The sequence below is a fragment of the Leptidea sinapis genome, chromosome 18, assembly GCF_905404315.1.
Source record: "Leptidea sinapis chromosome 18, ilLepSina1.1, whole genome shotgun sequence".
Taxonomy (NCBI): domain Eukaryota; kingdom Metazoa; phylum Arthropoda; class Insecta; order Lepidoptera; family Pieridae; genus Leptidea; species Leptidea sinapis.
This window is the reverse complement of record NC_066282.1, coordinates 9,770,482-9,794,499: the sequence shown is the minus strand read 5'-3', so window position 1 is coordinate 9,794,499 and position 24,018 is coordinate 9,770,482. Positions and strand designations below refer to the sequence as shown.

The following is a 24,018-nucleotide window of genomic DNA, read 5'->3' as shown; positions in this document are numbered from 1 at the left end:
CAAAATAAAGGACGGCGAAAATAATGTCAGTTAATACAATATCTAATATATAAAATTCTCGTGTCATGGTGTTAAACATTGAACTCCTCCGAAACGGCTTGACTGATTCTCATGAAATTTTTAGTGCATATTGGGTAGGTCTGAGAATCGGACAACATTTATTTTTCATCCCCTTAAATGTTAAGGGTGTGTAAGGGTGTGTAAGTGGTCCACGCGAAGTTTTTTTTTTATTTTTTTGTAATTTTTTTTAATTTGTTTGATTATGAGTCAGTATTAAAAAATACATACAACTTCAAATTTTCACCCATCTACACGACAACTTGTGATTTCCGTCATTTGCAAAGATCTCGTCAACAGCTATATCAATTTAATAGGAGAATTTAGAAATTCAAGTGCTATCCATGCTAATATTATAAAGAGTTAAGGTTGTTAGGTTGTAGGGGGTAATATCTGGATCTACTAAACCGATTTTAAAAATTCTGTTACTAATGGAAACCCATATTAATTGTGAGTTTCATTTTCTTTATATTAACACAAAAAATTAAAAGACATTTTCGTGATACTTGTATTTGCAAAGTAATCACGTTTTTATAATCAAAATTGACCACCCAATGCCTCAGATTTTAAAATAATCGTAAGAAACTGGAAACTCTTTCGAAACTTACCGTTGCAGCCGAACTAAGTTTTTGGATGTCATAAGTGATAACCATTATAGCATTTACTGACTAAACTATTGCATTATGCATATGCATTAACAAATGGACATGAATAATTATAAGCTAGGCTCTGACATCACCTAGCAATAAAGTATTCATCAAATACACGTAAAGACATTACGATTGAAACAAAACGCATTTCACAAAAGGTTTTTATTTACAAATATAACAATAATTTATTTATCTTAAAAATAATGGCGTCCTTAAAAAAAGTTATTGCTTCTCACTGGTTTTTACTTCGGTTTGGTTTGTATTTTCAGAGTCCTTCTTTCTTGTTGGGAGTGACCCGTGTTTCCATCCTGGAGGGTATCCATGCTTTTTCACGTCATCCCACCAGAGCTGTTCACCCTTAGCGAAAATAATATAGATAACGTTTGTAACAACGAGCATCGCTAAGCAAACCCAAAATGCAATTCTCCATTGTTTGAGTGTCGACTGAAAGCAAATTAATGAGTTACTAATGTGTTACAATTGCTTCATTTTGATTCAGGAATTACTTATTTTTACATCATTTAGTAGCTAGATAATATAATAAAAACATCTCTTCAAAATATATATACATCTCCAGAAATGAAGGATCGATTGAGCGGTTGATAGTGCAGGGCCAGGCGGAGGGGTAAAGACCGAGATGACGCTCACCAACGCGATGGCACGGACTAGTAAAAAAAGAAGGACTCCGTACCCTGATATTAGCAAGTGAAGCACCTTTATGCTAGTGTGTGTGCGGTTACGGGGTATACCAGTTACACAATTTTTTCTCCCTTAAATAATCATAAATACCCACAAATACTTTTAAATTATTATTTTCACAATGCACGACGGCATTTTTAAAATATTTTATTGCGACGCAAACTGATCTCGATCGATCACAGACGATGGCAAATGGCGGTCGATCGGCTTGTATTAGTGTAAGTGTATGCGTGGGGCTATGTATTTACACGTTTACCGGCTTGTTTTGGTGCCTCACTGTTAAGTAATGTGACACGGAGTCCTTATTTTTTTTCTCATCCGTGCGCGATGGATATATCTTATCAAAGCAGTCACCCAAACTACTGTGGTAGAGTGCTCTCGCAATGCTATAAACCGCCAAAAGTGGAAAAGTCGCGCGAGAGACAGTGAGACCCAAAACTAAAGAGACCAACGACGACTAAAGTTGTATCATTTAGCAGCCACGACCAGTCTGACAAGAGTGACCGATTGAGAAGACGTTGTGTAACAGTGATTTAATATTATATAGACAAAACAAAATATTATCGTCAATTCATTAATAACGTACTTGATATAAAAGAAGATACAGTTAAGAGAGAAAATTAGTACGCATATTATGTTTACTACAGTGTGTGTTTGGGATTAGCACGTGGCCTTTTTAAAGGATTAATTAGGTTTTGTCTGGTATCATATTTGTTTAATAATCTAATGTATGATTTAGAATTATTTTTTTATATTAAAGCCAACCGACTAGTAAACGCCATTGGGGAAGTATTTTTTTTGATAAAATCAAAACAATTTTACAAACCAGATAACCAGTTAGATGTCAAGTAACAGATACGTACGCAATCGATACAGAGAGGAGATAAGTTTCTTCGCAGATAAGTTACGCGATAAATGTCTAAGTCTCCATAACACATAGACAAAAATTTGGATGAGATAATTCAATCATAAACTTGTGTGACATTATCATAAAAAGTAGTGTACTACAGATAAAATCTGTAAAAGGTTGAATTACTACTACGGCAGTGAAAAAGTTCTGTTAAAAATATTTTATAATTTTTTACGCTAAAAAATAAAAATAACAATACGAATAAATGATCACCAATGCCTTTTCAACTTGGTACTCCATTTATATGAAAATTAAACACTTTATTATATGTTTGTATTCAATTGGACTTAAAATAACTCTGACGTGTCTTCATCATTTATTATTAATTAAATTTTTATAAAGAATAAGCATCTATTGATTACGAAATAAAATAATACTTCATCAAATATTTAAAACTAATAATTTGTCACATAAAGAAAAAGGAAAAGCTGCTAATTATGTCTTCAAATGAGATCTTAATAAGTTTACGAGTGATTTAAACAAAATGATAAATTCTTACCTGTGGCGTAAGAAGACCAATGAGATACGGCGATATGATTGCAGAAATGGCAGCCGTACCATTCACCAATGCAGTGACTGTTCCAGCATAGTTGGGAGTAATATCTAGCGCATTAACTTTCATACCAGTGTAGTAAGCACCCATTAATGTCATAGCAGCAATAAACCAAAATACTGCTAAAGTCGTGTTACAACCTGAATATGATGCCATTATAATACATATACCAGGACCAGTTGCAGCTAAAAAAAATAAACCATGTTCATAACACATTCAGCTTATATTACAAAAAGAGACAATAGCGAAAACAAAAAGAAAATCAAAAATGAACTAATAACATAATTGTCTGCATGTAAGATTCATACGATGAAGATGGCATTAACTAGTTAAAGAGTTAAACCATAAACTTATTAATGGAGGTTGCATACATGACGTAAAGCGCCGCATGGCGATAGCAAGAACTGCGATGGACAAATTGAAGAAAATATGAAAGAACAGAAACATAACAAAAGCTACGAAAAAAATTCTTCCTGGTCCCAAAAATATTTTTTTCCCATATTTTTGTATGCTGCAGAGATGTGGACTTTGCGACAAGTCGAGTAAAAGAAAATTGATGCTCTGGAGAAGTAGTGCTGGAGGGGAGTGCTGGGAGTTTAGTGGAGTCGCATATTTAAGTTCTTCGGGCACGACTCATGGGGCGAGAGTGAGGCTATAGGTCGCCTTGTCGTGCAGAGTAAGGTGGAGGGCACCAGAGGGCGAGGATCCACGCGATGGACTGACCAAATTAAATCTGCTGTGGGCGGTCCATTGAACGATTGGAAAAACAGGGAAAAGTGGCAAATGCTCATGAGGCGAATCACATCTGCCCCAAAAGATGTCACTTCGTGATGACTACGACCGCTGTGCGAATACTGTCACGAAAAGGAAGAAGAAGAAACTTATTATCTGACAGAGGTACTCGTACGTGTCAAATTTCAAGTCACCTTTCAAATATATATATAAGGCACCTGAAGAGCTATTTTGGAAACACCCTTTGAGCAACGCGTAAACCACTTGTAGTACGTCTTGAGATAAACATCTTCTAGAAGTTTTTCAACGTATTTAAGTACCTTCTGGTGCTGTAACTGCCATCTTTGTCATGCTTTCAAGGTAAGAGGTTTTGTTTACGCAAGTCCCAGTGGCCTCCCACTCTTCCACGAGATATCGTTAGACCCCTTGCTACCAATGATTGACTTATACTAAATTTTTGTTTGAAATCTTCTCTTAATGATAATAATAGTCCCAAATTAAGACAAAAAACTACAATAATTGGAATCAGAATGCAACTAAATAATACATTAAAGCCAGTGGAACGAATAGTGTGTAGCTCTTGATTACATACAAATAATGATTGCAAACGAAAGCAAACTCATGATCTCCTTTCTTTTTCATTCGTTTCGCTACATTTACTCTTTATTCTTATAAAATATTTTAGAATACTTCTTATAGTACTTTGTTTTTCTTACCTTACCCATAAAGGAACACATTTTGCCTAAATACATCATCTCTTATGTGAAAAATTATAATTGTACAGTACTTCAATAAATATACGGTTATTGATTGCATAACACTATAGTCTCTTCTAGCTATTCGCAAAATAAGAATTCAGTCTATCAACGAGGGTAAGCGGGCGCGTGATACTGAATTATAGTTTAGTATAGTATAGTTCATCAGGTCGTATATTACCTATAGTTGTGTAAATTTTTCTTGCATTTTGTATACTGTGTATGCGTTTCTTGACACAAAAATCACACAGTGCGCCAAAGAAGAAGGACGCGATCCACATAGCAACGTACGGCATAGCAGACAGTAAGCCTGTAGACTTGATGTTGAATTTCAGTACATCTGTCATATATTTGGGGAGATCTGTGACCATCGTAAAGTATCCCCAATCGTGTCCAACCTGCAATTAATTTGAAAAATTAAAAAAATATTAAGTAGTTGGTCAGTTGTTGCTTATAGTAGATATAAGATAGCTATTAAAATGGACACAATTAAAAAAATATTTGTACGTTCAGATTTATCAGGGAAGTTCACCCAAAACGGTCAGCCTAACCACGGGGCCGCGCCGCAAACCTAACCACCCTCCCCCTTTGTGCAATAAGCAATTGTGTCTATATTTTCTCACAGAAAGTCAGTTAGCCTTCCAAAATCTAGAAGTACCCTTTGGCACTAGATCTTTCATATACACCAAAATCGAAAGTGCCGTTCTGCAAACTACGCCCTCACCAAGTTCTGACCCTCATTTGGTTTTTATAATGGTTTATCTTGCATGGTCTTCTAGCTTGTTTTAATAGCTTTCTTATGCATTCTATCAAGTCATCATAATTATGAGTAATCTATTAATACACGTAAAATAATACCGTTGATAGGCTGCTTCACGCGCGCCAAAATCACACCGATCTATGACACACCGTGGCGCGGGTCTCTTGCCGATTAACGGCAAGATTGGCCATGTTCACAACACTAGATGAGTGTAGCCAGCCTTTAAGGTGAATATAGACATTATGCATTGTAGTGCCTATCAAATATAACTTCAGCACTCTCTCTTTCATATAAAATAATATGTATTTATCGGTACTTATTAAAATTCTCTATTCTCTATACTCCCTGTATATAAAAAAGGAAATCTACAAATTCGTTGAACTCAGCTGTGTTTTTACAACAGTGGATATTCCTTTAAAATCTTTTACATTATGTTAAAACGAGCAATTCTCGTATATATATAATCTGAATATCGGCAACGGCTCATCCGATTTTAATGAAATTTAGTACTGGTAGTTTCGGGGGCGAGAAATCGATCTTGCTAGGTTTCAATTTAAAAATTGTATTTTATCCGTGTTTTAATGAGAAACAGCTACAATAAAATTAGAATACAAAGGTAAATTTCGCCACTATATACAAGACTATAAAAGCTCAGATGGAAGATTGGGTGATCCGGAAAGCACAAGACCCCGGTTCGAATCCAGATGTCCTATTAGTTTTTTATTTGTGCAAGTTTTGTACATTCTTATTAATCCGAGCAAGGCTCGATCGTCCAGATATTAACTATTTAAATAAGGTTTAATCGCTAAGTAACGTAAAAAGAATAAAAATAAAAATTCCAAAAAAAAAAATAATTAATTAAAAAAAATTTATTAAATTATTATAATTCGCCTTATGGGAATGTGTAACCAAATCAGGATTCCTTCTTCAAAACTAGGAACATTAGCTCTTCGATCGTAGCGCGTCTTCATCCGTTCACTTGCCTTAAGCCCAGTTCTTCTAATTTCCTCGTAGATGTCAATCATCTTATTCCGTAACTCATCCACATATTCTGTTATACTTTTTGGAGTATCCGGTGGACAACCTGAGAGTAAATCAGCTGGCAATCTCAATTCCCTTCCAAAATTGGCGTACGCAGGAGTCACCGTAGTCGTCTCGTGTATTGCGGCTCTATACGACATGAGAAACAGTGGAATGTGCTCATCCCAGTTACCCTGATGACTGTCCACTACTTTTGCCAGATGCCGCTCCAATGTTTGGTTAAACCTCTCCACCATCCCGTCCGACTGTGGATGATATGGCGTAGTTCTGGTTTTATGGATTCCCAAGATCTTGCAAGCTTCTTGAAATACTTGTGACACGAAGTTCCGCCCTTGATCACTGTGCATCTCCAAAGGCACACCGAATCTGCAGAAAACATCATTCACCAGATTCGTCGCAACGGTGACTGCTTCTTGATTCGGAAGGGCGAATGCTTCCGGCAAATTCGTGAAATAATCCATCACCACCATTATAAAACGGTTTCCAGATTTGGTGACTGGGAACGGTCCGGCCATATCTAGAGCTACTCTTTCCCACGGAGCCCCAACATTGTACAACTTCATAGCTCCTCTGCTCCGGGTCTGAGGTCCTTTGACAGCAACACAACTCTTGCATTTTTGGCACCAGTCTTCCACATCATCACGGCAATGCAACCAGTAAAATCGTTTTTTAATTTTTGTGAGAGTTCTTGTTATTCCCAAATGTCCACCTGAAGAACCATCGTGATAAGCTCTGAGGATCTCGTTCACCTTCTCCCTGGGAACGACCAGTTGCAGATGGCAATCCTTTCCTTGCGGGGTTTCCCATTTCCGGCAGAGCAACCCGTCATGCATCACCAAACTGTTCCATTGTGCCCAGAGACTCTTGGTAGCCGTACTGTGTCTAGCCATTTCAGACCATTTTGGTTTAAGTGATCCATTTGCTAGCCAATGTAAAAGTGGTTGAAGATCCTTATCATTTTCCTGAGCTCTCCTCATTGCATCGTTGCTCCAGTTCTCATCGATCGAATCTGTTCTGATTAGCCGGATCATAAAATTCTCTTTCTCCTCCTGACGAATGCAATGTTTGCATTCCATCGGACAAGGTCTTCTAGATAAAGCATCTGAATTTCCATGATTTTTTCCTCCTCGATACTCGATTTCAAAGTCATACTCTTGAAGTTGCTCAATCCATCTGACCACTTATCCTTCCGGATTCTTGAATTCTAGTAACTACTTCAAGGCGGCATGATCAGTCCTCACAAGGAATTTGCGACTCAACAAGTATTTTTTGAAATGTTGTAATGTCTTTACCACGGCCATTAACTCCCTACGAGTTACACAGTAGTTTCTCTCTGGCTTCGATAAAGATTTGCTAAAGTATGCAATTACAACTTCTTGATCTCCTCTCTTCTGAGATAGTAATCCACCAATTCCGGTGTTGCTAGCATCAGCATCCACTATGAATCTTCCCTCTGTGTCAGGATATCCAAGGATAGGTGATTCACATAGTCTTTTCTTCAACTCTAAGAAAGCTTGTTCGCATTCTTCATCCCAGGAAAAGGCTCTTTTCTCCTCCGTCAGTCGATGTAAGGGCTTGGCAACATCGGAAAACCCTTTCACAAAGCGTTGATAATAAGAGCATAGTCCTAGAAATGCTCTCACATGTGTCTTTTCTGTCGGCATCGGCCAGTCCTTGACAGCACTTATCTTGGCAGGATCCGTCGCAACGCCTTGCTCCGAGATAACGTGCCCCAAGTAATTCACCTGACGTTGAAAGAAGGAACATTTCTTTGGGCTCAACTTCAATTTGGCACCCTGCAGTTTTGCAATGACTATTTCCAGCTTCTTAAGATGATCTTCAAAACTTCGTCCCATAATGATCATGTCATCCAAGTAGACAAGGCAAGTTTCTCCCAACATACCTGCCAGCACATGCTCCATCAACCTTTCGAAAGTAGCTGGAGCATCGCATAATCCGAAGGGAATTGTTTTGAACTGCCATAACCCTTTTCCGGTTATAAAGGCGGCTTCTCCTTGTCTTTAGGGTCCAGATCGACTTGCCAGTAGCCACTTTTCAAATCAAGAGTGGAGAACCACGTCTTGCCACAAAGTGAATCTATTGTGTCATCGATTCTTGGCAATGGATAACTGTCTTTCTTAGTTCCATCGTTCAAACGCCGACAGTCTACACAAAATCTAGTTGATCCATCCTTCTTCTTCACCAGAACCACTGGAGAACCTATCACACCATTTTCTTTCATATCCTGAATCATGTCTTCCACTTCTTGTTCACGTGCAAACGGAATACGTCTTGGTCTTTGCCGTATCGGAACAGTGTCTCCTGTGTCGATCTTGTGTTTCACCAAACCAGTTCTTCCGATGTCCCCGTCGTTCTTCGAGAACATCCCGGCGTAGCGTTGCAGGAAATTTCTCGCTTTTATTAACTGTATCTTGGTAAGATTGTCCTTACAGCCATCCAGAAGTTTCCGTATGTTCACATCCTGGCTTGCAGCTACGGTCTTCCTCCCTTCTTCACACTTTCTTTACCAAGCTATCTCCTCACAAGCTCCTATCACTGTTCCTTTCCTAATGATTTGCTTGTCCTCATGAGGATTAAACACGGGAACCATCGCAATTTGGGAGTTTCCCACAACAGTCCTGGGATCCATGTCGTGTCCGATGTCTCTCTTTCTATTAAAGCGCATTTACAAGGTCTTCCTCTATCATCGCGTGGCAGGACTGCCGGGACTAGGGTCTGCGATCTCGGATTTAAAGTAGTTTCTCGTAAGCACAACACCTTCCCAAAATTCCAATAAAAGGCGGAACCTTTTATTGGAGATTCTTCACCTCCATGCTTCAATACACCATGTTTCATGTTAATCGTACACTGATGATTTCGAAGAAAATCCAACCCAATGATGCAGTCATCTGTGATATCCGCGATTACCACTTTTTGCCAGTACAACGTATTCCCGATTTACATGGCCACCATCTTCTCTCCCTGGACTGGTATGCGCTGGCCGGTAGCTGTTGTGAGTGTTAAGTTTGCATTTTCTCACATATGTCGTCTTCCGATGCTCTCTAGTCTTCTTTGGCTAACGACTGTACGTGAGGCACCTGTATCCAAAGTGAAACGGCAAGATTTTCCATTTATCATTCCTTCTATAACTAAAGTGTTTGCGTCACATGTCTGCTTAACGAAGATCCTTGGGCCTTTGCCTCTGGGCCAGCGGCCACCCCACTGCCTTGGCCTTTTCTAGTTTTCCTGCTGCTCCAGCGGTGACGTTGAGACCGCCGTATCCTTCCTACCTTGCGTTATGCTCTCACGCCTGGGGCAAGTGCTCCTAATGTGTCCTCGCTCCCCACACCCATAGCATACTGGGCTATATGCTTGCCTTCGGCTGGAATCTGCTTGTTCAATTTTGCGGAGTCTCAACGCCCGAGAATCGTGGCGAACCGCTTCCACTTCCAACGCATGTGCCACCGCTTCCTTCAAGCTAGTATGATGACTCACTTGTCGTACGGCTGCTCTTACTTTGGCGTCCCGTATTCCATCGATAAACACTTGGAGCAACATTTCTTCTATTGCAGCTGGCGACGACTGATATGCTTTACGCACTAGCTTCTCAGCTTCCACGGACCACTGCTGCAGAGTTTCGATGGCCCTTTGACTGCGGTCCTTAAGCTGTGCCCGATAGACATGCTCAAGGTGTTTATCGCCATAACGTGCCTCCAACGAGTCAAGAAGGTCCGTGTAGGCTATTTCCTCCTTCCCAGCGCCGAGTGCTTCCAATACGGAAAGTGCTTCGTCACGGAGCGCTAGTGTGAGGGCAGGGTGTGCTTCTTGGTCACTCCAACCACTTGCTCTTCTGAACGTCTCTAATTGTAGCTTGAAGGCGGCCCAGGAAGACTTGCCGTCGTAGGGGGGTACTTTCAAACTTCTTGTCTGCTGCAAGCTGCTCCTCCTGTCGGCGCGCTGGCTCCTCCTGTCGGCGCGCTTGCTCTTCCTGTCAGTGCGCTTGCTCCTCCTGTCGGCGCGCTTGTTCCTCTTGCAAGCCTCTCAGCTGCTCCTCCTGTCGGCGCGCTTGCTCTTGCATCATGGCGGCCATCTGCTGCATGAGCGCGCTGATGTCTACGGCAGGAGCCTTGAGTCGGTCACGGACACGGTCGCATTGAGTCCAGAGCCGGATGCATCTTGCGACTCGTCCTCTGCCGCTGCAGCTGCTCCCGCGCGCGTTGTCACTCCCTTCTCGTTCCTGTGCACTAATGGCATCTTTCCAATCCCACTTCTGACAACAATTGACACGAGAGTGTGTCAGGTATTAGATAATACTAAGCTTATAGGAACGAGTCTTTATTTGCTTTCACTTTTTCTAAACTTGCACTTGCCGGTCTGCCGCTGTTCGTCTTGTGGGCGGCAGTACCTTCAACGCGTCACACTGCACCGAACACTAGGTCTCTTCGATCTTCTTTTTCTTGGAACACTTCCACTTTTCACTACTTTTTCTTTTCTTCTTCTTTTTCTTCACACTTTCGAGTCAGAACTAGAACTGCCGTAAGCCACGCTTAGTACGGCTTATATACCCCCGGATCTGTTCCATTTTCAAAATGATTCCCCCATTCCATCTTTAAATTTAAATTGTATGTACTAGAAAATTCTTTTAACTATTTTTATCCTGCGTACACATTTTCCATCCCTTTTTTTCTGTTCGATTTGATCCTGAAATTTCCATTAACTTTACAAAACCCAAAAAATTCCATACACAGGTAGGTGTATCGAACCCGGGCCTACAGCGTCTAAAGTAAACACTTTTACGCCAAAGCTACGAGTATTGCTGAGGGAGATGTTGAAATTATCAATGTCTTGAATTTTGACAACTCTCGTCATGTACGTCGATGTGTTGCTACGCGACAATACATTGGTTTTTTTTCTCAAATAGTTTCCAATCCCGGCTAGGAACATTGACTTTCGAACTATCAAATGACGTCAAAATTTACCTGTTTATTAATTCTTCCATGTATTTGACGTGCGAACACTTTCTATACATACATGATACTCCCCAACACTAATGCCAGTATGGCAAATTGCCTTATTAAGCTCAATAGAATCCAACTTAGACGGATAACGGCGGCCCTAACTGGGCACGGTCCTTATAATAAACATCTTTTTAATATGGGCATAACTGACAGCCCCATGTGCAGGGCCTGCATGGTGGCAGAGGAAACTGCTGCACATGTACTTCTGCATTGTCTAGGTGTAGCAACTTACCGGGCTCAACATCTTTATACCCCAAACACATGCCCAGCACGGACGAGTAAAAAAAAGGACTCCGCGCCGTGATATTAGCAAGTGAAGCACTGTTATGCTAGTGTGTGTGCGGTTACGGGAGATACTAGTTACACAATTTTTTCTCCCTTAAATAATCATATATGACCACAAATACTTATAAAGTATAGTTTTTACCCTTTTTCACAAGGCACGACGGTATTTTCTAAATATTTTATTGAGACGCAAACTGATCTGTCACAGACGATGACAATTCTCATAATGGCCGCCGATCGGCCTGTGGTAGTGTAAGTGTGTGCGTGGGGCTATGTATTTACACGTTAATCGGCTTGTTTTGGTGCCACACTGTTATGTAAGGTGATACGGAGTCCTTATTTTTTTACTAGTCCGTGACTCCCAGAAGTGTTTAGGAAGGAGATGAGTTTGCTAAGGTTTCTAGAGGAATTGAGGTAGCAGGAATAACAAATATATTCCCACACACGCAAAATGCGGTTGCGGAAATTAGCCCGATTATAACATACATGATACTTTTTGGAAATACTTACAGCAGCTATAATAAGTGATATCAGCGGTGCTGAACGAATCACTGCTTTCCAAGGCACAGGGTCCAGTTTCTGACGCTCGCTATAAATCAACGCGTCTACATTTTCATTTAGAAACTTCTTCTCGCTATCAGATATAAAAGGATGAGTATTCGGAGTGTTGTAGCAAATCAATGTCTAAAATTAATAAGAAATAATTAGTTAAAATAATTCATTATTTACCAAAAATATCAAACAAACCTGCTTTTCTATTGAATTTAATTTCGAAACTAGTTTTCTAACATTTACGAATTTTTGTAGACTATTTATTATTAATATGTCAGGATTTAATGATATATTTACATTATTTTATTTTATGAAAATAAAGGACGAGACGAGCAGGACGTTCAGCTGATGGTAATTGATACGCCCTACTCATTACAATGCAGTGCCACTCAGGATTCTTGAAAAACCCAAAAATTCTGAGCGGCACTCAATTGAGCTCGTCACCTTGAGACATAAGATGTTAAGTCTCATTTGCCCAGTAATTTCACTAGCTACGGCGCCAGTAATGTTTACACATTACTGCTTCACGGCAGGAATAGGTGCCGTTGTGGTACCCATAATCTAGCCGGCTTCCTGTGCTTGGCAGCTTGCTTGAATTGTATACAATGTTATGAATACTTAGTTTTTATTAAAATTAGAAGGAAAATAGATAATCGTTTTAGCACTTAACTATAACTATTTATTAAAAAACTTACCCAAATAATAAACCAAAGAACACCTAATCCACCAAATAAGTAAAACACATTTTCCCAACTGCCTTCATGCATTATTAGACCTGAAAAATAGGATCCACAGATATTTCCAATCTGGGCACCTCCAAATACTATAGCACCCATTCGACCCCTTTCGGTTTTAGGAGCCCATTTTGAAATCATGCACATAAGGGCAGGCATAGTTGGACCCTGGATAAAGAATTTTTCTTATTAGTACACTTTAGGGTTTGAGATGACTAATACATAAAAAACTAAATAGGAGAACATAGCCCAAATGATTGCGAAACTGAAGTGGCACTGGGCAGGGCACATAGTTCGACGGACTGATGACCGTTGGAGCAGAAAAGTCCTCGAATGGCGACCACGTACCGGATGTGTTGGTAGGCCCAACAAGATGGACCGACGATCTGGTAAAGATCGCCAGAATACGTTGGATGATGGCAGCGCAGGATCAATCGTCGTGTAGATCTTTGGGGGAGGCCGTCACAACAGTGGACGACTTCCGGCTGATGATGATTATTATTATTACAAAATATCGATACAAAACTTGGATACTGTATAAGAAAAATATAATTATTATTATTGGTTCATAGGACACCAATGATTAAGATTAGAGCAGATTTAATTCACTTATTTGATGCAAACCTTATTTAATATAGAATGTGTAATGGTTCCTTGTGTACAAATTCAATCATATTGTATTGAATTTATTTATAAAGTATATTTATTACATCGCTGCAAATTTTTTTCGTCCATCTCTTGCATGTTGCATTACAGCTGGCCGCGGAGTAGGGGTGAAGTTGAATCATTAATTTAACCTACTTCTTTCAAGTCATGTTAAGGCGCCAGATTTAACTCTGTTTCTCGACAGCCGGATGAGTTTCAACCCACCTGATGATGGTTTTTTATTACATTACATTTTGTGAATAAGTAATGCTTATATATATATATATATTTTTCATTCGATTATTATGCTGGTATTAATATATTATTTTGTGAAAAAAGGTTCCATTGCATCGTGGTTTCATAAAACCACACAATCTGTATTTGTCGTAATTCTGTTCTAACAATGGCGTAAATTTTAATAAATTAATATGTTTTTATGCCTCTAATAGGTCAAAAATGCATAGGTACCTAGTTGCGAAGTTTTCATTCTTAATGTAGTCCAATAATTTGAGAATTATTTTAACGATACTCACTTCTCCGAGACCTTCGATTACTCGCAGTATGAAGAGCGCTGTTGCCCCGCCCATTTTCACCGCATATGGTGTTATCAATGTACAAGTTGCAGTAAACAATAATCCCAGTCCAAGCACCCACTTTCCGCCAATCCTCTCCGCCAACATGCCCCCAGGTAAATGGGTCAGCACGTATCCGTAATAGAATGAACCCAGAAGGAGTCCCTGAGTCGCTTCGCTCCATTCAAACTGTTTGAAAATAGATATAATTAGATACATGTTAATGATTCAAAGTCAAAGTCAAATAAACTTTATTCAAATAGGCTTAAATTAAGCGCTTATGAATCGTCACTACATTTTTTTTTTAATTACTGAATTTACCACATGTTCGTAAAAGGAGGAGCTCGTGAGAAGTACATACAAGAAACACAACCGCCACTCTTTTCAATCAAATAGAGTATTTTACAATGGCTGTAAAATACATAACAAATTAGTTTGTAAGGTGCTGCATTCAATATATGAGTCGTGTTTAAATAATATAAATTATTTTTATAAGTAAATTATCGTACATTGGATGCATTAACCTTTAGAGCTTGAATTCATTGTTTGTGTAAGGATGCGTCGTGAACATGATGGTCGTGATTACTGTCACAATTAGTAATTGTATCCAACAAATAGAATAATTTATTATATATAACAGGTTGACCTGGCACCACAAGCAGCACCCGTTCACGAGTTGACGCATGGAGCAGCCATCGTTCTCTTCGCACATATTTGAGTGAAGGAGACGACCCGGCACACGACCGCGACGCCCCCGTAAGCAATGTCATTCATTGAGCATGACGAACCATGTATATTACAAAATACCATACACCAGTGGGAAGCACTGGATGCCGGCTAGATTATGGGTACCACAACGACGCCTATTTCTGCCGTGAGCCAGTAATGCGTAAACATTTCTGTGTTTCAGTCTGAAGGGCGCCGCAGCCAGTGAAATTACTGGGCAAACGAGACTTAACACCTTATGCCTCAAGGCGCAATTGTGGTGCCGATCAGAATTTTTGGAATTTTCAAGACTCCTGACTACTTACTACATTGTACTGGGCGCATCAATTACCATCACATGAACCTCCTGCTCATCTTGTCCCTATTGGTCATAAAAAAATTACACCATTCGCTTTTTTTATAAAGCTACTTGAAATAGGAGAAATTGATTCATGAACACAAGAATTATCAGATAATGTTCATTTCAAAATAATTTTGTTGAAGGATTTCATCAAAAAAGTCTATGATGATAAAAAACTGTACATAAATTTTTCTCATTTGACATTTTAAATTTATTTCGCGAAATCATTTATCGACGTTTTGTAATTAACACATCGTCAGTAAGAATTTTATCAGTAATTTCTCCCTTTTTCTGTACGCGAATTATTTTTAAAAGGGTACTGAACTCACCAAAGTGTTTATTTATCTGACATTGTCAAATTTTCCTCTACAATGCTCTACCAGTGGGAACATCCTTTGTACATGATGTCGGCTAGATTATGGGTATCACAACGGCGCCTATTTTTGCCGTGAAGCAGTAATGTGTAAGCATTACTGTGTTTCGGTCTGAAGGGCGCCATAACTAGTTACTGGCCAAATAAGACTTAACATCTTATGCCTGCCGCTCAGAATTTTTGGGCTCTTCAAAAATCCTGAGCGGCACCGCATTGTAATTTTCAGGGCGTCTGTTTCCATCAACTGAATGTCCTGTTCGTCTCGTCCCAAATTGTCATAATAAAAAAAAAACAAATATTATAGGAATTCTTCTTTGCCGGATTGATATCACCAATTACCATAGAACATAACAATGCGTACGTCATTGTTTAGTAATATTTTAGTACAAATATTATAAAAATCTTTTAATACTAAAATATATATTTATTTATACACCCTGTGTTATTATATCTCTTGGCGTTGCATTTTATCTTATCAAATAACCTAAGCTTTCTTCAACAGTATACTTATAAAGGATTTAGATAATTTGTTATTGTTCAGTAGTGCTTTGATTCTCTTTTATATATTAATATTAAGTTGTATTGTTCCGTTCATAAAATCGATATCACATTTGTCATCAACTTATAGGTTATAATCATAGCCTATTTGATAAAACGTAATAACTTTAAGCTCTTTATCACTACGTATTATAAAACAAAGTCCTATCAAAGTCTGTCTGTCAGTTTGAGATAAACTTAACTTAAAAACAAACAAAAATATTTTTATTTCGTAGGTAAATTGCATTACACTTGAAATATGTCGTTTTTTTTCTTAGAGCTCGTTCGGAAAGCAGATTTCCATAGAGAAGAACGAGCAAGAAACTCTAAGGTTGCTCTTTTCAAAAATGAATGATATTAGAGATTCTTATTTTCAAATTATTTTTACAAATCATTTCAAATACAATATATGCAAAGTGATGCAAGAAAATACACAAACGTCATTACTAAATGCTTTACACGAGTAACCAAAAAAAATATGTAAATTAATAAGTAAAAACATATTGTTAATGAGTACATACTTAAAGTACAAAACAGTAGATGCATCAATTCACACACCGTAAATAAAATAAAGGCATTATGCGAGCATTCTAGTAGGTATAATATATAAAAAAAACATATACAATAACTTTGGTTAAAAAAAATAAAAAAAATATAGAGAAAATAAAAGAAATTTTCACCAATAGATATTTGGTTCTCGAGGAAGGTTTTAGTATGTAATTTGTAATTTATTTTGACAGAACAGTGTTTGTCGCGTCAACTAATATTTTAAATATAATATATATGTCGTGCGGCCGTTCCCAATATTCAGTCCATCTCTTACTTGAGATAAAAATAAATAACAATCGTTGACTTTTCTGTCCCAATAAACTTATATATATATATATTGTATTAAATAGGACGTATTCAATGAATTTCTATAGAACATTACTCTTAGAAAGCCAGCGTCACAAAATATTTAATAGCTGTTAAAACATAAATGTACATGTAGCTACAATACCAGCTTATTGAAATACAAAATATCGCATAATTCAAAGAAAAGCTGATACCAGGGCGTGGAAAAAAATCTGAAATCCTTAATTTCAAAGCTGAATTATCTTTTTCAAGAAATCCTTGAAAGCGGACAAAACATTTTTGGTATTGTGAACAAAATTTAGAATAAAAATGTTACTATGAAACAACCTCAGTTGGACAGAGAATAAAGAAATAAAGAATATTTGATTTTCACATAGAAATGTTCAAGTGAATGTGAAGTAATTTTTAAATTATTTAACTATTATCAGCTTAGACAAACCACGTTAGAGAAAAAAATATTATGAACACTACTGCGGCATGACAAAGCTAGAGCAACTAATCAGGATTCTTAAATCATAAAAATATGTGATAGGAACCTACAACCCTTAAAACATTCGATGCAAAAACATAGTTTTTATGTTAAAAATTATTTGGCAAATATTATCAGTAGATTTTTAAAATACGAGTGACTCTATCTCAGAACAGTGTCCATAAAATTTGCATCCTTACAATAATATTGGGCACTATCCTAAGTATTACACACACAAGTTTTTTTTTTGTGTTAGACACATGAGAAGGATAATTATTTTTACTGTATTTTATCCAAACATAACAATGCTTAAAACTATATTTACAATAATATGATTACATTCAATCAATTCTATCATTACGGAAAAGTATTTGTTACAGTTAAAAATTTTATTAAAATAAATATTGTATTTAAAAATAATAACATTTGATGTTTGTGTTGTAATTTTAAAACGAATTTTCTGTTTAAAAACGTTTGGATGCCTCGGTAGTTAAAACATATCAAGAATACTGAAGCAACTTGTTACCATATTCAGCACATGTATGATTCATTCATTCATCTAATTTAAAATGCAATTAAAAATGAAACTAAAAAACGAAATTAGTTTGTTGTAGGTATAAGTTTCGAATATTAAGGTGAAGTGAATAAAATTTCACGATAATTAAAAATTTGAAAACAATTTTTTATGAACGATGCGGGACTCGAACCTACGACCTCTCGCGTTCCGTGTGAGTGTACTTCCAACTGAGCTAACCGTTCAAGTACGTCATAAAATCTTGTACTCTTTGTTCAACTCCCAGGTTGTGGCTCCATCTACAGGATCTACTGTACAGTTGATAACCTTCTCAACCCAATGATCATATATTTGCATATTAGGAAATTGGCTTGAGATGTCGCTCTTGCAAATCTAAACAATTTGTTATGTTTTAAAAGTCATAACCCTCTAGGATTAATACACAAAAAAAAATTAAAAAAAATTTATGAACGATGCAGGACTCGAACCCACGACCCCTCGCGTTCCGTCCGAGTGGCGTATGGTCATAAAATCTTGTATGCTTTGTTCAAATTTAATCCCAGAAGTGAGGGTTATCACTTTAAAAACATATTAAATTGCTTACTTGAAAAACTAAACATAACTCTAAAAATCCGTGTTTGGAAAAAAGTGTTTTTACTTTTTTTCTTTTTTTACCAGGGTGGTCATCCTACTACCAGCTTATTAGTATGAGCTATTTTTTGCTCTCATTAGAGAGATTTAAATAATAAATAATAAAATATATTGCAGTAAATTAAAGTCAAAAAGCCAATGACTTCATTGTGTCATATGGTAGATGACCCGAAAGACGTTGTTGTGTAAAATTTTTTTTAATGAATTTGTCAATAATATTTCATAACATCAAGAATTATTTCGTAAAATATTCTCCCTGTTGCTACAATGAAAATGTTTCACAGCAGAACTGTCAAACCATGCGTCAAATCCCTGATAGAAAATATGTCGATACAAAACAAATATAAGAAATAAAATCGAGAGATGAGAGATACTCAAGTTGGACTAAACTGCTATCCATGAAGTAATCCCCATTAAAATCCCTTCATTAGTTTAGGAGTTCACTGGAAAAAAACATCAGGACACTTGATTTATATATCTTAAGACTAGCTGACCCGGCAAACGTTGTTTTGCCATATAAATTATTTTTAGAGCTAGACCGTTTCTTGGACATTGAAACATTATTTTATTTTTTGTAGCGTAAGTTTACTCCTTATTCCATCAGCTACCTTCCAATAAAAGTCCCATCAAAATAGGTCCAGCCATTTCAGAGATTAGCCGAAACAAACAGACAGAGACAAAAATTGTAAAAAATGTTATTTTGGTTAATTTCAATATTACAAATAGACACTCCAATTTTATTTATATGTATAGATTTTTAATACTTACTCCTTCATTTGTAACTATGGCTGTTATGGAATCAGTACTATTAGATACTATATTATAATCCGGGCAAGCATTCGGGTCGTAATGTGCGTCACCTTCAACTGCAACAGTTCTTTTGACCATTTGAGTGATTGCTAAATTGAGACACACTCTCATTGTGTACGCATTTGCTATAGCAAACAGTGACATTACAGCTAGTACATATCGCTGTGGTATTATGAATACTGAAAAAAATTAACTAGTTTTAGCATCTGCAAGTATTAAATGTAAGAACACGTTTATACAATATTATGATAAATTATACATTGTAAATTAAAAATGTAATTTTGAGTCTAATAAGAATTTTTGAGGAAAGTTATATAAAAAGCAATGAGAGGCTCCTTTGCACAGGATGCCGGCTAGATTATGGGTACTACAACGGCGCCTATTTCTGCCGTGAAGCAGTAATGTGCAAGGATTATAATGTTTCGCTCTGAAGATCGCCGTAGCTAGTGAAATCACTGGGCAAATGAGACTTAACATCTTATGTCTTAAGGCGACGATCGCAATTGTAGTGCCACTCAGTTTTTGAGTTTTTCATTAATCCTGAGGGGCACTGCATTGTAATGGGCAGGACGTATCAATTACCATTAACTGATCGTCCTGCTCGTCTCGTCCCTTATTGTCATAAAAAAATTATATTTATAAATCTTAAATCACTCTATAACCTTTTGTTGTGTTCCTAAGGAGCAGATCAATATAACTATATATAACAGTGAAAATTAATATTAAAATAAGATAAAATCGTGGGGTAAACTTAAATATAAAAAAAAATATTCAACTAGTTTTCACCACAAAAACGTTAAATATAAGATTTAAAATTAAAAGTATTGACGTATATATTATATAGGTAACACAAATAAATGAAACTAATTAACACACTTGTTGTAGGCTTCGATCTTAAGTTTCTAATGATAAAAAAAGTAAAGTAAATTGTTTACAGTTCAGAAAAGAATGAGATGAACATAAAGGATTTTATATGAAAAACATAATTTAATGTGAAGCAATAATTGTTAAGTAATCCACTTATAATAAATTTGTAACATACGTTTTGATAGTGCAAGCCGCCATCCTGTCAGCATTTTGAATTTTTACCTAAAATAAATAAATCACGATTTAGTAGCAAATATTTTCACACCGTAATTAAATCTATTAATATTTTCATTGCATGACTTCCACTCCGCGCTAAGGTTTGACACAACTATAATGCGGAGACGTTTATCAGGAAAATGGCACAAATTGTCTGCTAGTGTAATGATAACTTTCTTGTGATAATAAAGCACCTGGTGCGTATGACTTAAGGTTCAATTTTGATTGATTTAACTCTTTCATTGTCACTACCGGCTATCCTAGTGCGGAAAGGTCAGTTTTAGACACTTTCGACGTCTCTAATTTTCTTTTCCGTTTCAATTTAAAGCGTTAAATTGTGTTTTCAAGTGTTGTAAGAAATACATAAAAACATCTCTCTATAGATAGTGTTATTTTTTAATTACTGCAACAGTTAATGGTAAATTCTGTCATCGTAGAGTTGCATCACAGTTTTGTTTGATTTTATTGATTTCTGTTTATTTTTATAAATGTATGATATCATACTGAATTACTACATAAATTTTATTCAAAATGGTCTCCTATAAAGTATAGTAACACTTTCACACAAATTATCTTGCCCAAAATTAGGCATAGCCTGTGTTATGAGTTGCAAGATAACGATATATTTAATACAATATACTTACTTAATCATACATAAATACATATAAATATCCATGACTTGGAAACAAACATCCATATTCATCATATTAATGCTTGCACCTACCGGGATTCGAACCCGGGACCTCTAGCTTAGTAGGTAGGGTCGCTAACCATTCGGCTATATAGGTCGTCGTCGTTTATAATAATATAAATAAATCACTTAAATCTTTATAAAAGACCTACCCGATCTGCACAGTTTTGGAGGAGTTTGGTAACAAACAACGCGACACGAGAATATTTATATATTAGACGTGTATGTTTAGTATGTCAAAGTTCAGTATGGGTGAATAGAACGATCTCCCGAAAATGTTTTTCCAAATTTTCAATTTCATTAAGCATGCTTTCATTTAGTACTTGTAGCTCTTTTATAGCTGCATTAACCCAATTCAACAATTATCACTTCCCTAGCTTGAAAAAAAACGGGTTGCACTCCGGGAGTGCCGGCAGAAGTGAAAACTTGAACATTAACGTTTTGCAGTTTTGAATATTTTATAATTGTTAGGGGAATAATTTACCAGTATAAAAGTACGAGCATTTATGTGGTTAAATATCACAAAAATGACAATGAAACACATCGGAACCCTCAGAATTAGTTTACATTAAAAAGTCTATATTTCAGAAAAATCAACATTCATACATAATTTCAACGACTGTCTTACGAATTTTAGATCAGGTCACGTGTCCTGACGCGAGTTTCACATTTTATATCTATCCCAAGAAAAGTGCTCAATGCCGCTAATGAAGTTTTCACTTCAAATTTGCAAAATCGTTTATACCGCAGATGTAGAACGAGACTAGATATAATAATAATATTGACACACTTTTCACACAACTTATCTTGCCCCAAGTTAAGCATATATAGCCTGTATTATGGGTTACAAGGCAAAATTAGGCATAGCCTGTGTTATGAGTTGCAAGATAACGATATATTTAATACAATATACTTACTCAAACATACATAAATACAAATAAACATCCATGACTCGGCAACAAACATCCAAATTCATCATATAAATGCTTGCACCTACCGGGATTCGAACCCGGGACCTCTAGCTTAGTAGGTAGGATCGCTAACCACTCGGCTATACAGGTCGTCATAATAAGGTAAGTAATGAACTAAATCTAGAATGTTCTGATCGTAAAGTGTTATTTTAGTTCTGTTAGTTTATGTTTATTGTTACTGTTTTTTAGTTCATACTGTGGCAATACTAAACGTTTCTGGGCGTTCCATTTGTAAAAAAATTACGGTAATTGGAGACAGACCCTCCGCGTTTACATTTTGGTTTGTGGATGGGTCATTTTGTTATGTTGCCTTGTTTTGAAAATTATGTAGTGGCAGTGCAATTACTATTACTATTATTAACTACTTGATAAAGTGGAACTCTTAAGGGCCATAGGGTTTAAGTCAACAAGGAAGTTGCCAAAGACTTCAATTGTATTTAATATTTATTTATTACATTTTTTGACACCACATTAAAAAAATATAACTTAACTACTAACATACATAATAACACCATATGGTGCGAATGGCGGCCTTATCACTATATCGTGATCTTTTCCAGGCAACCATATGTAATACAATAAAAGAGAAAGATATTACTTTAAAAGGGTAATAAAAGTGTCGAAAATATACTCACACATAATATATATTATACTACGTAAATAAAAAGTAGAAACAATAATAAACATTTCTGAGTTAATTGTTGAATTATGTTCATGGATACAATAAGGTATTCCACCTTCGCACGACACGCCACAAGTTACGATATCATCCTCACCATCTGGATGTGTGGCGGTCCTCCACAGTGCGGTTTTCAAGGAGCTTTCTTCCCCGTACTACAAAGCTGTGGAATGAGCTTCCTTGTGCGGTGTTTCCGGGACGATACGACATGGGTACCTTCAAAAAAAGCGCGTACACCTTCCTTAAAGGCCGGCAACGCTCTTGTGATTCCTCTGGTGCTGCAAGAGAATGTGGGCGGCGGTTATCACTTAACACCAGGTGACCCGTACGTTCGTTTGTCCTCCTGTTCTATAAAAAAATACATACAGATACTATTAAATAGAGGACACATTATGTTCTTTAGTTGATTTTTAAAAGATGCTAATGATTGTGCTTGACGCAAAGTAAGCGGCAGTTGATTCCAAAGAGTGATGGCATTAATCGTGAAAGAAAAGTGATAGATATCAGATTTTAATATTAATAATGAAGCTCAATCTCGTAACTCTGCGTATTCCTGGTTCAGACGTGGACGGTTTCATCTATGTAACGATTTTCGTGAAGGTCGCCCGGTATATGCTAAAAACTGACTAATATTGATGCAATGCGACAACCTATTGAAACTGATGCAAAAATTAAATGCCAACAAAGTCTATTAGTTGCAGTAATAAAAAAGCTACAATTCTTAGGTGGTGCGGTATCTAGTTGGAGCGCAGCGGAGACCAATCCTTAATTTTACTGATTAAAATTCCGCGTATATCGCTTTGACCCTGAAAGTAAATGATAGGATTCGCATGGTTGTCGGATAGAATATATAAAAAAAAATTGTTTCTCGCTTAGTACTTAAGTAATGTATTCAACATAATGTTTGAAATAGGCAACAATGACATACGACTATATCATATTATTATATACATACATATAAATATACTATAAACATACCAACTAAATTAATTTCACTCTTTCCAATACTATTTTTTAAGCCATTCGGCACACGTCACACTCAATATTGGAATGTTCACTTAAAGATATATTGTTTTCACTTTGAATGATGTTATCATATTTAGATTGGCGTTGTCAACATCTTGGGTGGTACTTGCGTCTAAGTAGTGAGATGTGAAGTGTGTTGATAAATTTCATTTTTACGGTTTCGTGCCTCTTAAAGATCGTCACTTGATTGCATCATCACAATCTTGTAGTAACAATAAATATTCAGTTTTCCTCTCATTCAAATTCAAATATATTTATTCAAAATAGAATGTGACATGAGTTATTGAAAGTTAAAAACTACCACCCATACCAAAACGAATGCCTCAGACC

General features: G+C 36.7%; 1 protein-coding gene across 2 annotated transcripts; it reads right to left on the bottom strand.

Moving 5' to 3' along the window:
* Window positions 1-915: 915 nt before the first annotated feature.
* Window positions 916-23,742, bottom strand: LOC126969557 (putative inorganic phosphate cotransporter). Of its 2 annotated transcripts, XM_050815077.1 has the most exons (9): window positions 23,641-23,742; window positions 20,281-20,327; window positions 19,197-19,417; window positions 13,925-14,152; window positions 12,708-12,914; window positions 11,971-12,144; window positions 4,538-4,754; window positions 2,816-3,054; window positions 916-1,151 (listed from the first exon to the last, which is right to left on the bottom strand). In XM_050815077.1, exons 2-9 carry the CDS (start codon window positions 20,312-20,314, stop codon window positions 930-932), a joined length of 1,542 nt encoding a protein of 513 aa, XP_050671034.1. In that variant the 5' UTR covers window positions 20,315-20,327; window positions 23,641-23,742; the 3' UTR covers window positions 916-929. The 2 variants fall into 2 exon arrangements, with proteins under 2 accessions (XP_050671034.1, XP_050671033.1); XM_050815076.1 differs by lacking the exon at window positions 23,641-23,742 and having other exon boundaries at window positions 20,281-20,447.
* Window positions 23,743-24,018: the final 276 nt, after the last annotated feature.

Excerpts from the sequence above, each read along its gene's own strand:
- LOC126969557 (XM_050815077.1), bottom strand. The coding sequence starts at position 20,314 with ATGCTGACAGGATGGCGGCTTGCACTATCAAAAC. Across the intron at positions 19,418-20,280 it reads GCGGCTTGCACTATCAAAAC|TATTCATAATACCACAGCGA; the intron begins GTATGTTACAAA and ends AATTTTTTTCAG. Across the intron at positions 12,915-13,924 it reads TAATCGAAGGTCTCGGAGAA|GGTCCAACTATGCCTGCCCT; the intron begins GTGAGTATCGTT and ends TTCTTTATCCAG.